At 38.8% G+C, this 18,186-nt stretch overlaps 1 protein-coding gene across 1 annotated transcript in view; it reads right to left on the bottom strand.

Annotated features, from left to right (window-relative positions):
- The window catches only part of slc12a5b (solute carrier family 12 member 5b), a 100,140-nt gene extending 84,031 nt beyond the window's left edge, over positions 1–16,109 (bottom strand). Inside the window, exon 1 of the mRNA XM_089119435.1 lies at positions 15,835–16,109. Coding sequence (XP_088975561.1) covers positions 15,835–15,889 — 55 coding nt within the window. The 5' untranslated portion in view covers positions 15,890–16,109. The remainder of the gene's footprint in view (positions 1–15,834) is intronic.
- Positions 16,110–18,186: the final 2,077 nt, after the last annotated feature.

Below are 18,186 nucleotides of genomic sequence, written 5' to 3'. Positions count from 1 at the left end.
GTTTATTTCGTTTAAATGAAGTTTTATTTTTGATTGTCATCCGGTTCCTGCCTCCTTCTTCCCTGAACCTTGTTACACTTACCATTTTGAATATTTATAGTATTCATATTTATGAAAATATTCATGTTTTGGAATGCTTGGGTAGGATAACATTAAATGGCTCTCTTTCATCACTTTCGATTTAATTCTTGTGCACTGACTAGTTCGCTAAACTGAGCATCCAATCAGAGTTGCTATTCTAATCAACTGCCATGACGCTGATTCAACATGCTGAATCGGGCAAACTGGCACAGACGTGTGGAACATACCACAAAAACTGGCAGATGCTCGCCGAAGGCCCACTTCGGGGCCTCATCTGTGTGTTTCAGATTTTAGGACCCTTTTGGTGCTCCAGGAGATCATCCCACAGAGCTTCTTGTTCAAGGCTGTTGAAATGGATTCCGGCTCGTTTCCCCACTGCATTGTTACCCAGCACAACCAGTGGAAAACGTCTCCGCCATTCGACTGCTCACTCAACCACGTGGAATGTAAATATCACTTAACCAAACCTCTTTCCAGAGACCTTGGCACTGTTGTATATCATCAGTGTATGATTTTCTAATATACATTCGAGGTAATATAGCTGATACTAGTTAATAACAAATAATCTTTTGTTTATTTATTTAATGCATAATTAGGTTCTTCACCTTATTAATTTCAGAGAAACAACATTTTATCTTTCCATAAAATCATTTAATTTTTTTTTTTTTAAATTAAAATTCACAGAGTCCAAGTGCCATATCATATTACTGATTTCTTTCCAAAGCTCTTTTATTTTCTCACACTCCCACATATGAATTAATGTACCTTTTGTACAGTTATGTATCTGGTATGCTGCTATTAATACTATTTAATTTTACTGGAGTTACATAAGTACACACAAAAGTCATATTTGCTCCCATAATTCCTTCTCCAATCTCCAATCCCAGGTCTTGTTTTCACATGGCTAATCTAAATGTAGAGGACTTCAAAGAACCTAATAATAGCATGTATGTGGCAAGATATGTGACCTTCATCTTGACCTCATTTCTCCAGATTAGTTGGTTCTGGCTCTGTCAGTTCTTGTCCCTGAGCAGTACATATACAACTCATAATTTTCAAGCATTTATGTTATATCTTTCATTTTTAATGTTTTTTGACCTTGAATTTTTTTAAATCAAAAATGTCAATGTCAATAAAAATGCCCCTAGCCCATTTTTACAATCGAAAAGCTTACATTCAAATCTGACTACATCCAAGTCTCCATCCTTCTTTTAGCTTCTGTTTCGCTTGGATGTACAATGTCACAATACGAAAGAAAGGATCTGACGCTACTTATTTAAATGTAACACAGGCCTACATTTAAATTGTGCAATACAAGTGTGCAAAAGTCACAAGAACAACTTATTATATTTTTATGATACATTATGTGATTTTTTTTTTGTGTCCATGTTGATCTATCTCTTTATATAAGATTATATTAAAAATTTAAACATAGACAAGTTCCTTCATTCATTAAAATTGCAGATTAAATCTGCATTATGTTAATTGAATATGTAATTTCATGCCTAAGGTAAAACTACTGTAACATTTCTGATGATTAATTGATAAACAGCATAGTATACTTTAAGTCCAGCAGTGAGCTAAAGTAGGCCTATAGCTATCTCTGTAGGCCTATTGTTGAGGGGTTCTTTTGGGAAGGCATCTCTGACCTTTACTATCCAAACACCTGTCTAGAGACCTATCTAGAGAGTTCCCTTAAGTTTAAGCTCCATGTATAAACCCCCAGGAGAGTCACTCTTACAGAAGTATTTTTTCTTATCTTTAAGATCCTGCGCATACAAGAAATCTACATACACATATACACACACTCAAAACTTATTGTTGTTAAATTTACTTTTGTTGTTGTTGTTGTTGTTAAATTAGACACATGAATGCATGAAAAGGTTAGAATGAAATTAACTCTTGGTTCCAATTCAATAAATAAGCGAACAGTCAAAGTGTTGATGCCGTTCAGCTCTGCAAACAGATCTCTATCTTTCTCTCTACATGCAGTCTGACCTACATAGTGGAGAACTACTGCCTGATGGTGCATGCAGCTGCCACAAGAATCCACAGACACACACACACACACACACACACACAATCAGATATGCATGTAATGCACCAGACATAATCTGTATTCATGCTTAAAATCCACATGATTCATTCAGCTTTTTCATCACTACTGTGATTCTTCAAACATAAAATATTATACTAAATATTATATTAAAGCTACACTGTGTAACTCTTTTAGTTTATTCTTAGCTAAAAACACTTAGTTGTTTCAAAAATAAATGTGCTCATGAATGTATATTTACTTCGTTCAAGTAATAAAGTATTCTCGTGAGTGTATAATATGCCACTGAAAATACATGCGGGTAAGGGGTTCTAATGTCGGTCGCCATGTTGCCCCTCCATCTTGAAAGTACATTAGCCAAAGAGGGACATACCCGTTAATTCAAGCTTTTCCTTTCGCAATTACGTTTGAGTTAACGTTCATGGACATGGTCGAACTGGAAGCCATGTTAATCTTGGACTACATTGGCCACCGTAGGAGTTAAAAAGAAATCGGAATTGAGAGGAACAGAAACTAATATTCAATGGATGGTCATATACCTTTTCACCGCTAGATGGGGGTAAAAATCACACAGTGTAGCTTTAAATATATAGAGGACATATGACATGCGATTCCATGCAGAATTTTTCAATCAATAACATTGTTTTCTGCATTGTTCATAATATAATAATATTAAATCTTACCAAATCAGCACATTATGATTTCTGAAGGATCATGTGACACTGAAGACTTGAGTAATGATGCTGAAAATTCATCATTGAGGAATAAATTACATTTGAAAAAATATTACAATAGGAATAGTTATTTTAAATAATTTTTACTGTATTTTTTGATCAAATAAATTTGGTCTTGGTAAGCATAAACTACTTTTAAAAATTTTAGCAACCCCAAAATTTACATTTATAACCAGGGAACTTGAAGAATGTAAACCAAAATCAACAAGAACTTGATTTGACTTAAACATGAACATAAAACAATAACACCAACAGCGGTTACAGGGAACAAAGCATGGACTACACATGGACTAATTACTAACAAGAAACACCTGTGAACTATTAAACAATGAACCAATGAGAATGTTACACATAAAATGAGGGAACCAATCAGAACATTGCACAAGAGACTAGGGAAACACACGACAAAGGCTGAATCCGAAATCCCCCCTATACCCTCAAATAGGGCGTTATTTAAGGGGACAGCCATTTGTAGAGGTGTCCAAAACGATAGTGGACACTATTGAGTGCACTCATTCAATCTCACATTGCACTGCAATATAGAGTATACAACTGATGTACACTCAACGGTCTGTCCGAATTCGAACTCAAACTCCTTCAAATGAACAGTATTAGTGACTAACATAGGGAATCATGAATAAGGGTTTAGTGGGCGATTCCGGATTCAGACATATGCTGTGTCCGAAATCTCCACTCAAACCCCTACTTCCTACCCTCTATATATGGGGTAGGAAGTAGAACACTATATAGTGAGCTCACCAGCATAATAGAAACACCACCTCGGACACTACTCGTGTGTCGGCGCCGTTGATTACATCATCTGTCAGCTGGTGCCGCCGGCTCTGGGCTAAATACATTTTTTAAATAAATACATTACATTATTGAGCTCCAAAATTTCAAAACTAAAAGTCATTTCTGACCGTTTCTGTTATAATGCGCTACTCCACATATGATTGTAACTTATTTTTACGATCAGCGCAATGCATGATGGTATGTAGGGCTTGGGTTAGTGACCATCGGTTGTACACTACTTTTCAAAATGCATTCTGGGATACATTGAGTGGACTATATAGGGTATAATAATCATCACTATACATTCGGACAGCACTACAAAATGGAGAGCTCACTATATAGTGAGAAGTGGGTGATTTCGGACACAGCAATAGTCCAACGCATTCTCATCCTTTATCGTCATATAGAACGCTATATGACAAAACGGCGCTATACTACACACATGGCACCCGTTATCGTTAATATAACACGTGCTGTGAGGGCTAAGTTTAGGTGTGGGGTAGGGTGTGCGTGTCATATTCACGCTAAAGGATTTATAACGTCTTGGGTTCGCGTGTTATATTAACGATAAAGGGTGCCATGTGCGTAGTATAGCGCCGTTTTGTCATATAGCGTTCTATATGACGTTAAAGGATGAGAACGGGCTGAATAGTCACATGAGGGCAAGGTCACATGAGAAGAAACCAGAAACAAAACTTCAAAATAAAAGACATGAAACATGAACATGAAACAAACCCAAAACTAAATGTGACACAACCATACATACATAAATAATTGCCAATGATATTACACTCCTGAAAAAACGGAAAAGAGGCACCACATGCACAAGCTTTGTGCATACAAATGAACTTTTTTCCCTTTAAATCTTTGCATATTTATTTATGTATTTATTTAATCAAGAGGTCACAAGTCAACCAACCCACTAAGAAACGTCCCTGTATTCCCTACAGCAAGTTCATTCCTGCATTCTACACAAATGACCCTTTTTTAAGAGATGGTTGTACTGACATTAAAGCGTTCGTAGGTCAGACTGGTCTAAGATAGACCTGCTTAAAAGGCCAGCTTACAGAGATCAGCGCTCATTCACGGAATTCCAGCAGCTATTAAAGGTTCGTCACACAGACAAAGTGTTAAGAGCCGATACTGGAAGACTTTACCAGACTTCAAGGGCACATGGTGTGAAGACAGTCCAGTAGAAAGATTGTCATGCTTTTGGACAAAACACACACAGAGATGGGACATCATATGTCACTGTCTTGCAGATGAACATATCAACTGCTTCGAAACCCCAGGCAATGCTGTGCTTCGAAATCGGTTGTGTCTGTGAACACATAAATCATCTTGCCCTTGGAGATCATGTTGTCTCTATCAATTCATTTATATTTATATGCAACACGCAAAGCTGCGGAAAAGGTCACTTAAGATGACTGAAGATCAACCTTCCATGCGATATTAATGCTGAATGCAAAAAGTAAGTACTAATTACATTATTATTGTGTGAAATCTAGCATGATTTATGCTGATTAGAGCAATATAAATGTCAAGGTAGAAAAAAAAATGATTTTACTGTTAGCTAAATGGGAATAAACTAAACGTTATTAAAAAGTCATTACCTAAACATGCCCATATACAAACACTCATTTGAGACCATATTAAGAATTAATTGTCAAAATTTGTGCAATACTCCATTGCACGGATAAGCATGCACCTGCATACCTACGTTACATGCAGACATACACAAAGCCAAGAGAAAAAAATGACTGAAATGTGTGTAATGCCTTGTTCACACTACATGATTTTAAAACGTCGGGCTGAACTGTGCGGTTCACACTACATGACTTGCTCTCAGTGAAATCTGGAGTGTTCAAGTTGTTAACTGTTCACACCACACAACACAACGTGATTGATCCACAACAGGAGGTAACTCACTACACGAGTTGACAACGCACTGCATAGAGATACAACCACGATCGGATGATAAGAGCAAATCATTTGTGACTCAATAAGAGCTGTTTCAGGACTATGTTACGGTCTAAATCCTGAAAATAATCAAATAAATAACAAGTTGACAACAACTCTGTCACCCAACGATTCTATCTTGTCAACAAACCACGTTTTGTTACGAAAAAAAACACGCAATAAATAAATAAATATTGCGCCAATACCCAGCGAAGAAGAGAACACAACACGTGAATATGGACGTCAGACAGAAACTAGTGCTGCACACTGTTTGCTCGACGATCTGCTCTGAGGGAAAAAATGCAAAAAAAGAGAGAAAAACTAAGATTTACCTGGTGTCCTCAACCCATGCGTTGCTATGATTGGCTGTACTCATGACATCACTGAGTTTGAGTCGCGCGACTGCTCTGGATATCTAGCAGGCTAGATATTTTTCTGGGCTCGGCGACGCGTCTGCGAGGCGTCTGCGAGCGTTTTCGCTGCGTTGTTGGCTCTTTCATACTAACAGATTGGCAAGCGTTCATCGTCCGCTAATCCCCCGCGATTTGCACGCGATAACACCCTGACCTGTCGGCGACTCAACGATTTGCAAATCGGATATAAATCGGGCTTAAAATCATGTAGTGTGAACTTGGCTTAAGGTGACAGACTATCATTTTTCTCATACATAAAATCTATGAAATTCATAAAATTGTTTCACAAACGAATGAAACATGGTAATCCATCAATTCTACAACAACAAAAGACCTGCTCAGCAAACTCCCTTATTTAAAGAGGATAAGAGAGTGCAGGGCAATATGGACCGATGCAAATGGAGAACAGAAATGAGAGAGACAAGCATGAAAACCAGCTGAGGGATTTAGCACAGTTCCAGATGAGAGAAGGGGATTCTCTTCCTGCTGTGAAAGGAGAGCAAAAGGGAGGAAAGGAATTGGCCAAATAAGAGAGAGAAATGGAGAAAGGGTGAAACTGACTCATCCAGCACTCACAGGGACAGCAAGTACCATTTCTTCATTTCCATCTCTACTCTCAGCAGTATATGGACAAATGTGTCGCTTCCATAGAAGTAGAACTACACTGAATATCCGAAGCTTTAATGCCTAAAAAGTTGCAATACAGTCCTGATCTGAGGTGGCAACAGCAAATGTCACATTTGAAACATTTCAGAGAATTTTTCACTTTAAAACCAAGCAGCTTTCTGTTGATCAACGCAGCAAATTCATCTGACCAACTTGAACCTGATGTGAAAAATACATTGGGAAATCTTTCACCCATTCACAAGGATTTCAATTGAAATGACTGGATTTTCCTGCAATGACGTACATTTTAGACACAATTTTGCTAGTTACTTTTTTGCTCTGCAAACCTAAATAGCTAACACAGTCTCATCCCAAAAAGTCATATAACTGACGTCTTGGGACGTCTTTTGACCATACGTCAATATCCGCCTTTTTAGGGCCCCCTTAAACGTCGGTAGATGGCGATCCCGGGCCGTCATACAACTGACGCTTTACCTTTAACGTCAGTTAGGTTTAGGGTTAGGTTTAGGTCTGGGGTAGAGTTAGGATCCCATAACCTCATCTACCGACGTTTAAGGCGCCCTAAAAAGGCGAATATTGACGTATGGTCAAAAGACGTCCCAAAACGTCAGTTATATGACGTCTTGGGATGAGACCGGATTGAAATAGCTCTAAACAAAACCACTGCTGATGAATCAGTCATCAAAACCTGTTAAATTCCCGAATGACCCAGCAGTTTTTTATGAATCACTTTAGACATTTATTCAATGACGTGCAGAAAGTGTCACTGAAGTAGGAAACAGGGAAACACACTTAATGGGTGACCAGTCCATAACAGGGTTCACAGAAAAAATCTGCATCACTAAATGCACAAACAGAAAGTCTGTCTGGAATGAGCAAATACAGAGAAACGAATGATACAAACAGTGAAAAGTCCTAGTGCTGTTGGGCATCAGCACTCCTGGAACGCTGCTCAATCAGATTCAAGGACCAGAACTGCAGACCTATCTATCTGAGTAACCAGAAAAAGGAAAAGACAGAACAGAACTCAAAATTCAAAGAAACATCAGCACCTTTATGAGCAACACAATGTGCACCTCTCTCTCTCTCTTTAATATTCATTGTGGTTATGCAAGACTAATTTCATTATTTTTTCAATGCCACTGTGTTCTCTGATTTGGCACTTCAGACTGAAACTTAATCAAATCTTAACTCACAGCAGGAAGGTGACAATAAACAGAGCAAACACGCAGACCTCACTGGAGCCGAGATATTTCCTCCAACCAGTCCCAGACAGACTTCATTCTTCTCAGTTCAGTGGACACAGCTATATTAACTGAGGGTATAGTTGTGTATGTTTGTGTGCCTTAATGAGCTTAAAAACTGGTGCAGATTAGCAGAACCAGCAGTCACACAAGGCACAAGATGTGCATGTCAGTGTCACAAACTATTGGACATCGCTAGTGAGTGTTCATGCGTAACCAGCAAGTCAAACACGGAGAGTATGTGCTGCCAACTCTCTATGATATGTTCACAACTTCACACTGCCAGTGTTTGGGAATGACAAACATATTTAGAAATAGGTGTGACTCTTCAGAATGGTAAGTATGCCGCTGCTACCTGAATTGGCATACGAAAAAAAACCTGTAGCAGATCTAGACAGGTGGAGCTGGTGGAGGGTTTCTGAGGAACTACAGGATCAGCTTAAAAATCGTATATCACTATGAGTAAATATATTTCAAACTAAAGATCTATATGACAATTTTGTTTATTTTTGGTTTTTATGAAATCAAAATTGTTGATACTAATTTCAATATAACAAAAAGTAGGCTAAAAAATAAAATAAAAATCTCAAGCTTACTGAAGACAAGTAAACAGTCTGTGGTAAAATAAGAGCAAAATTGAACTAATTTTAAGCATTAGGACAAAAAAACTATATTAGAACAATGACAAATTAAATTGACCTACCAGTAAAAATTCAAGCACCAGAGATAAGAAACACTAAGCAGTAATCAAATGTACAAAAAAACAAAACAATGTATAGTCTTCACTGTGTAAATTAAACAAACATTTATTCTAATTAAAGTTACAAAGGTGATTCAGTCAAGGGCAGTTAGATTTTTTCTTTCTTTTGTTGTTTGATTAACATTAATGACAAAGGCATTAGGCTGCTGTCACTGATAAACGTTTTTTTTTTTCTTTTCTTTTCTCTCAACTATTTACACTCACTTAAGAAACAACCGCTTAAACGCAATAAGGCGCAAAAACTTTTCTCAAACAGCGTACATGTACCAAAATGAGTTCCCTTCCGCTGCTTCTTGCACTTGGACGGTTTAAAATCACTTGTTTTTTTTAACACAGTCTCATCCCAAGATGTCACATAACTGACGTCTTTTGACCATACGTCAACATCCGCCGTTTTAGGGTACCCTTTAACATCAGTTACATGACGATCCTGGGACGTCATACAACTGACGCTTTACCTTTAACGTCAGTTAGGTGACGGGGTAGGTTTAGGTCTGGGGTAGGGTTAGGATCCAATAACGTCATCTAACCGACGTAAAATGGCGGATGTTGACGTATGGTCAAAAGACGTCCCAAGTCGTCAGTATATGACGTCTTGGGATGAGACTGCGCTGGTTTTTTAAACTGCAAGGCTTAAAACGTATTCAAATGTGTGACAGCACAGCATGGCAATGTCATAACCGTGATAAAAATGATAATCCAAAATCTACCGGTTGACAAATTTCTATTGGTTTATTGTGTATACCGGTATATTGCCCACTCCTAACTGAACCTAACTATTTCAATGTTGAGCAAGCAATCAGCTGAGGCCAATCTGTGTGTCATGTAGGAAATAATGTGATTGTTAGCAGATTTCATGGTGACTTTTACAGTATATTAAAAATCATAATTTGAGCACAGGTTACCATTGCAATATGCTAAACAAAAATTACACCACTGAACTGTTATTTGAACTATCACTGCTGGTGACTCTCTTTATAACCAAACAGTGTAAAACACTGTTTAACCAACATGTGATTAACCTTCTGACTAACTGTACATTGCATGAAGTCTCAATAGCCTTTCATCTCCTCTCTTCAGATGGTTATTCTTGCTCTTTTCTTATGTCTCACCTAACAGCCTCTGCCCTCCCCTCTGTTCTCACCATAAAATGGCTTCCCAGGCACCTGCCAGAGACAGCTGGCCATGACAACTTAACAAAACCATCCATCAAGGGCAAATACATCAGCAGGATTACAGGAGGGCATATAAAAATCCTTTATGTGGCATTAGGGAAATATTCTTATATAATGCATGGTCTTTTGCAGTGACATAATACTCACTACACTGCCACAATTACATAAGAACTACATCCCCCTGACCCTAAAACACATGAAATGCACACCTACCCCAGGAATTATTTTTGCAACGGACAGCTAGCTGTAATTTGTAATCTATGCTTCCCTAAACCAATATTGAATTCAAATTTAACTGAATTAAATTTGAATTATGGTTCTGCATCCAACTTACTACCTTAAATATGATTTGAATTTAAATGACATTCCCAATTAATTTTTGAATGTTGCATAAGCCTAAGGCCGTGTGTCCACCAAAGCGTTTTTAGCCAGCTGAAAACGCTAGACGCTCTGCTGAAGACGCCGTGCTTTGGGCGCTTGAGAGCGTTTTGGCAGCGCAGCGTTTTTTTCCGTTAAGACGTTTTGTTGCTATGATACAGAATATCCACAGCAGTTGAATGTTGTGACAGTTGGTCGGTGTGGTATTAGTCCCGCCCCTCCACTGTGATTGGACAGCTGGGTAAAAAGTGACAGTGATGAGCGCAGCGTTTTATCCAAAGTTGAACATTTTTCAACTCCCAGCGACCAGTAAAAAACGCTGGCCGTTCGGCGCTTCAGCGTGAAAAAAAACGCTCAGCGCCTCGGTATGCTCATGGCGTTTAAAAAACGCGGCGCTCCCATTGAAAACATACGCCAGGCACGTGGAAAAACGCTTTGGTGGACACACGGCCTAAAGGCCCGTTCAGACCAATTACGATAACTATAACGATAACATAAAGATTCTAAAATTGGTTCTAAAAATAAAAAAACAGCAGAGCCCACATCACAACTATAACAATAAAGGCACACTGAACAGAGAAATCTTATCGTTAAAGGCCCGTTCCCACCAACAACGTTAACTATAACGATAACTGTATTAGGGGCCACACCAGCGGAAGATATTGTTTTATTTATTCTAAGCATGCTTGTCTGTCGCTTTAAATGCTCAAGATCATTATAGCAGGATGGATTCTGATTAGCTGTCATTGCAACCCGATCTCACGACCAAGTCATACGAATTCGACGAAAGATTAAAATGTACGATTTTGCTAAATTGTACATATTTTACGAATTGGCCAACTCGTATGAATTCATACTAATGACCTACCCCTTACTCCGCCCCTAAACCTAACCATCACGCGGGTTTAGACAAATCGTACAAATTCGTACGAATTAGACACTTTTTAATCATTCGTCAAATTCGTACAAATTGGTCGTGAGATGTTGGTCATTGTTTTAATCATTCATTACCTGGATAACATCGCTCTGTAAGTTAAATATCCTTTCTCTGTGCAGTTATCGTTATAGCTGTGGTGTGAAATCTGCTATTCTTTAGTACTGAGAACGATTTTTAGAACTATATTTTTAGCGTTATCTTTATAATTACCATCCATAGTACCATACTACCAAAAAACACTGACAGCCAATTGGAGCTTGAGCATTTAAAGTGGCAGGCGACAAAAATGCAGCAGATTTATAATTTACAGATCATTATTGTTCGCTGGTGTGGATGCTAATATAGTAATCGATATGGTTTATAATTATCGTTCTTGGTGCGAACGGGCCTTAAAACATAAAAAAATGAAAACAAGTTCACTTTGACAGCAATCAAAGACAGTAGTCACTATAAATACAACTGCAACTTTCAAATGACATACACGTAACCTGATGTTCTTAAAAGATAAACTGCAACCAATTATCACAACAGTCTTGTCCATAAACGCCATAGCTCAGAGCTAAGCCAGATATTTGTGTTAATAAACATCCGACACAGTCTCTGCATGGATCCTGTCTAAGCGATGAGCTGTCAGGAAATACATTTTTGTTGCTTGTCTTTTTGTTTCTTGTCATGATTGTGGCAGCTTGTGTATCAGGCGTACTCACGCTACACGTTTCAGATGCTGCGAGTTGATTGGCTGAGGTGTTGCTGTTGTTGACACATGACGCGTTGATTAAAACATTACATCAAACAGATCCTCTAACCGTGCGTTTTATATCTTTATCCAGGCAATGCTGCAGTTATGATTAACCAGCAGTAAAGTAGAATACTATTTATTAGCCTCTGTGTCTTACGGAGGAGAGTCGTAAAAATATCTGTGATTTTGCATGGCTGTTGACAATCCTGAATAAACTTTGAGGTAACAATGAATGGTGCACATTATAATATGGTTTATGTAAAAGAGTAGTATTACGACTTTATGAATACTGAATGTTTTGACATTACTTACAGCTTCTGGCAGCTACTTTTTTTCAAAGAAAGAGTGCGTCATGGAATTATTATTGTGATGGCTGTGTCTGCCTGCACAGAACTGTTTTGTGAGGTAACCTAAAAATGCATTTACATTGGTTTAATTCAAGTCAAAATATATTCTACATGACTTAATCAACCTGAATGCATACTGTAGGTTACATCAACCCATATTTTGTCATGTCAAATAAAAAATAAAATAAAAAAACAGTTAATTTGTTAGCACATGACAGTATAATGCGTATAGCAAAGTCCAAGGAATTAAGCTTGCTTAATATTAAGCCCTTTTAGAGGCCATACTATGCCCTTTTACAAAGTCTTGATTTTGTTTTTTGGGGTCTCTAATCCTAACCCTACCCCAGACCTAAACCTACCCGCATCATCTAACTGACGTTAAAGGTAAAGCGTCAGTTGAATGACGCGCCAGGATCGTCATCTAACAGACGTTAAAAGCGTCAGTTAGTTGACGTCTTGGGATGAGTGTTAACTAGAATAGGTTTTCATGCTTGAATGTTAAAAAAACATTATTTTTTCACATATTTAACATTGTTGCACCTCTCTTCCCAGTTTGTGAGTAACGCAGTGCTTAGTTTGTCTCTATGAAGCCCCTCCTTTCGAAAAAGTGCTCTGATTGGTCGGCTGAGCCAGTGTGTTGTGATTGGTCAACCACTTTAAGCATGTTTCGGAAATGTCACGCTCTTTACCATAAATGTGAGTTTCAGCACACTATTAACACAACTTTTCCAGTGTATGCCTTGTGTTGGAATTGTTTAAATGGGGGATTTTGTGTATGTACATTCCCAGAAGAAAACTCAAGACTACAATATTTTTGGAATTTTAGGGAGGTCAGAAACAGTGCTTACTTACTTGAGTAACTCCCTTTTTCAACCTTTAAACAGCAACAATACACAAGTTGAAAATGTTAAAAACAAGCATAATAGGTCCTCTTTAAGAACAAATAGTTCCCTCTTGTTTTGTTAGTGTGAGGCTGGTTTTTGAGGACAGCTAGTCCTCTAGATGTTACTAATTTAGGGTAGTCCTGTTATGTTTTAATGTCTTCATGTGTCTGCGGCTGTTAAAACAGGTCTGTGCCATCTGGCCTGATGTTCACTTGTCCTAAGACTTCACCACAAGGACATTCAGCCATCACTGTACACTCTTTTTTCTCAATCTTTCTGTACTCTACTTTTTACATTGCTGTGTGTATGTGTAATAACACCTCTTGGACCACCATGATCTCTTTAACACCGTTCATAATCATGTGTATAGTCTGGAGGTGTGAGGTGATTGGGTCTTCATGTAGTGCCTCTGAAGACAATCAACAATCAATTTCCTTCAGCCTTGAATCCAATTTCTCAACTAATCTAGTCCAGCCTTCTTCCTCGCTAACAAATGCCAAAGATCACCGGTGTCATAATGCAATCAGAAATCTCAAACTAGAAATCTCATTATCCAGCTACTCCGGCTCCTCTACGAGTGATGTAACTGCACTGTCATTATAATTCACATTATTCTGCAAGACAAGTCAGCATGGGTGTTAACTGACAAATCATTACACACAAAAAATTGCATTCTCACCACTGAAACTTCAGCTGACAAGTCTTTGAATTTTTAAAATTCGAGATGCTGTCAAGTAGTGATAGTAGGTGGGGGGCATTTAATATTCAACAATATTATTGATCTGTATTGTATTATTTTCATGTTATCATAGTGAAGCTGCTTTGATACTATCTGTATTGTAAAAAGTGCTATATAAATAAAGGTGACTTGACTTGACTTGACTAGTAGAGAAAAATCACATATTTACAGCCAACCATTTTCTATACAATTTTAAAAAAATATCTCAAAGCCAATCCTTGTTGCTTTCTGGTGTATAGCTTTTCAAAAAAAAAAATCCTCTAATATTTTAAGTGGGTTAAAGAGATCTTCTCATTTAAAAAAAAAAAAAACTTTTCTGGGTAGAAAAGATGATTCGACAGGGTAATTATAGATAACATGATTGAGAAATTGCATGCAAAGCACGTTAGTTTGGTGTGTCTGTGAATGTTCTATTTATTTTATATTAATTTATTAAAATGTATCTTAATCATTTAATTTTTTTTTTTTTTTTTTTTTTTTTTTAAGAGAGTGTGTCTGCTTTGTATTCCCCCAAAATAGGAATCATAGAACAATACTGTTTTGGGACTGTTTTAGCTGGTGACCAAGCATGAATTTTATGACCAAAAAAGCAATAGCACCACTGCAGTACTGTCCCTACCCCCTGATGGGAGGAAGAGAGAGAGAAAATTCAGGGCAGCATTAGACTTTGAAGGAAGCGAGTAAGAGAGAGAGAGAGAGAGAGAGAGAGAGAGATACCCTTTGAAAAGAAGCAAAAGCTATAATGCAGCAGTCTGCAGCCAGTTACACTCATGTCTACACAAAACAGATCAGTCCGTCATCAACAGAGGGCCCAGAATGAGTGTGCATTCACGATGCATGCAATCACAGACTGTTTCAGAACCACGGAGAGCTCCACCGATACAAGCAGCTCAATCAGAATCAATTTCAGCACCACAGACAGCGTCTCTGCGAGAACCACTGCAATCCGATCATGACACTTGTACCACGGTGCATTTAATAAGGGAGCCGTTCACTTAATTGCCTCAACAGATGCAATTTGTAACATTTGACTGCATAACACATGCACAAAACGTTTCGTCACTCATAGTGAGTGCAGCTTCTGCTGTACTGCAGGGGGTTGATAAGAACGCATGCGAGAGGAGGTCAGGTACAAGCTAATTTAATTCCTCTCTCACAGGCTGCAGCTCTACCTGTAGGTATGAAGCTCTTTTAAAAACTGAGATCTTGCATCTCAGACCCTCTTTCACTTTTTAAAAGGTTACCGACATGAAATGCACCTTTTGTTAAAATGCTACAATTATTCAAATTATTCTCAAGGATCTAAGACATGGGGATCCAAATTCACTGCCTGTTGAAATTCAATTAGATTAAGCAACAGACAGACACTGAAAAAAAAAAAAATTGTAATAGAAAATTGAAAAATGGTACTGGTAAATTTCTGCCAGGACCATTTATTAAAATGCAATGCAACTTTCAAAATAGACACCTGTTAAAAAAAAAAAAAAAAAAATCTTCATATTAACAGTAGATTACGCCTATTTCTATCGACTTGTCTTAAGAATGCAAGGAGGTGACAATGCTGGACCATACACACACACACACCAAACACATGCACACACAAACACTGCTGTCAGTACTTCCTCAGACACAGAAAACATTATCATTCTCCTCACAGCAACCTTGCAGCACGAGCCTTTGCCAAAGCTGCATACACACACAGACACACACACTTGCACTCGCACGCAAACACGCACACAACACACACAATTGATTATGATAGTACAAAAATATTTGCACTCCTAAACTGTCATCTTGTTTCTCCCACATGCACTCACAAGCAGCTGTCATTGGTGCATGATTGCTCTATACTACACACACACATACAAATACAACAGCTTGAACTGCCCCCATAACCAGTGACCGGTAAAAAGGCACATTTGCTCATCATCTGCACACAGACTCCCAATTGCAGGATCAGACCACTCACCCTGACTGTTGGGTCCCCCATCGCCCTCTTCGCATTCAGTGAGGTTGTTGAGCATTTTGGAAGATCGAGCACAGATCCCCTGCTAATGCTAACACTGCTGCTGTGTCCACCAGCCTCTCTCTCTCACACACACACACGGATGGAGGAGGAGAAGGCTAGTGGTTCTCTGCCTCTCTCCTCTCAAGAAAGCAAGCAGTGCTGTGCTTCAGCAGACTGGAGTCCTCTCTTGCCGTTTGCTGCCTTGCGTATTGCCTCTCTCTCTCTCTCTCTCCCTCTCTCTAGGAGGAGGGGTTGGGGGACAGAGGCTGCAGGGACGTAAATGATGGAATGCTTAAGAGCAATTTTTTTTTTCTCTCAAACACTCACACACTGCATGTCGTCTCTCTGCTTTTCTCTCCGCTATGCATCCACAGGCTGCCTGTGCCTCACCATTATAATGCAGTGATCAGGATTTGCCTTTGCTTACCTTTACCTCGCTTTCTTTTCAATTTCTATGACATCTCCATGTCAAACTATGTTCATATCAGAAATACTGTCAGTGAAATCAGGTTGCATGTGGTCTACTAGCTTTAAATCTCAGGTGGTTGTTTCCCTTCAGAATTCACTACCCAATAGATCTGTATTAACATCTGCGGTTTTAGCATTTATGTTTTTTTTTTAAGAAACTCTGAGTTGTGTTTGTCTGTGCAAGGGTGTAATGGCTGGTTGCGAGGTCATTGCTAATCTATGAAGGAGGATTAAATGTAGAACGAGTGTTAACAGGTTTATTGACAAACCGTAGACGGTTGACTAGATGTGGTTGGAGAGGTGAACAGTCCAGATGTGAGACACAAATAACTAGCCGAGCAGCAGTTGGAACTAGCAAGAAGACTGTAAGCTGGAGAGTAGTAATGGCAGAGCAGAATGAGACATGAGAATACTAGTAGTAGCCAGACAGGAACTTCAAGTACTACAGCAAGGCACCAGGCTTGCTCCAAAGCAAAGAGTGTAAGCAGACAGGAACACTCTGCTAGCAGGACTGTAACTAGAGACACAGGAGATGAGACAAGACAGACAGGTCCGATGGCAGAACTTAAGCACTAAAAAACTTCTACAAATAGTAACAAGAAACAAACTAGAGGGGTTGGACAAAAAAAACTGAAACACCTGGTTTTACTACACAATAATTTGTTAGAATGGTGAGGGCCTCATTTTGCATCCAAATACAGCACCAATTGACAGATAGAAGTCCTTCACAGTGACCAGAGGGATTATGAGCCGTTCCTCTTCCAGAACAGTGTCCAGGTCACTATATGATGCTGGTGGACTCGCTCCTCCAAAACACCTCAATAATATTCAGATCTGGTGACTGTGCAGACCATGGGAGATGTTCAACGTCACTTTCATCTTCATCAAACCCTTCTGTCACAAGTCTTGCTGTGTGTGTTGGTGCATGATCATGCTGATACACGGTTTGAGCATCAGGTGCTCATGATCCTCCAGAAGCGTTTGGTAGTCCTCGGCAGTGTCGTGTCCATCAAATACAATCAGGATTGTCATGATATTGGAGCTCAAACCATCACTGATCCACCCGTGCTTCACTCTGAAGATTGGCCGCCAGGCATTTAGATGTGAAACCTCCAATATTGGCCAGTGTTTCAGTTTCATTGTCCAACCCCTGTATGTAGCACAGAAGTACACAGTAGCACAACATCTAACGAACTGGCAACACATGAGGGAAAGAGCACACTTACTGTATCCACAAGTTTCCTACGCCCTATGAGGCCTTGCGTCAAAAGTGGGCGCGACTTACGGTTTGAAGTAAACAAAGCGCGACTTGACATGCTTGACACTCGTTCATTCAACAGTTGACAGTCATTCAAGTTATAGCGATCCAAACTAGCTAACGATGTGGGAACACAACCCCAACGAAAAAACGAAAAAGGGTGAAATAACAGTACCTTTACCCTCCGCAGTAGTTGATTGGGAGTATTATAATAACATTATTAATAATCAATACTCATCAAGGCATGGTGACAGAAAGTTGTGCGACAAACAATTAAAATAAAAAAATACACACTTAGTCATTGTGCTTTGGAGTTTATTCAAAATTATAAATGAATGTGCTACTTGAATACATTAACTGGCACATTTGGTATTCTGTCAACACAGGCTTTGATCCTGAGTTTAGGTGTAACATCAGTAGTGAACAGCCAATCACATGCTGATAGAGTTTATAGAATATTAAGAATTTAAACAAATGTACACAGGAAGATTCGTCGTCTTTTGGGAGGTGATGGAAACTACAGTCGTTGGCAGGATCACTCTGATTTCGTTTTCAGCTTATGCTCAAAACAATCACGTTTAAGCCAC

This window comes from Pimephales promelas, chromosome 14 (assembly GCF_988280905.1).
Source record: "Pimephales promelas chromosome 14, fPimPro1.hap1.1, whole genome shotgun sequence".
Lineage (NCBI taxonomy): Eukaryota > Metazoa > Chordata > Actinopteri > Cypriniformes > Leuciscidae > Pimephales > Pimephales promelas.
The sequence above is the reverse complement of the archived record's forward strand: the minus strand, read 5'-3'. Positions and strand labels throughout refer to the sequence as shown.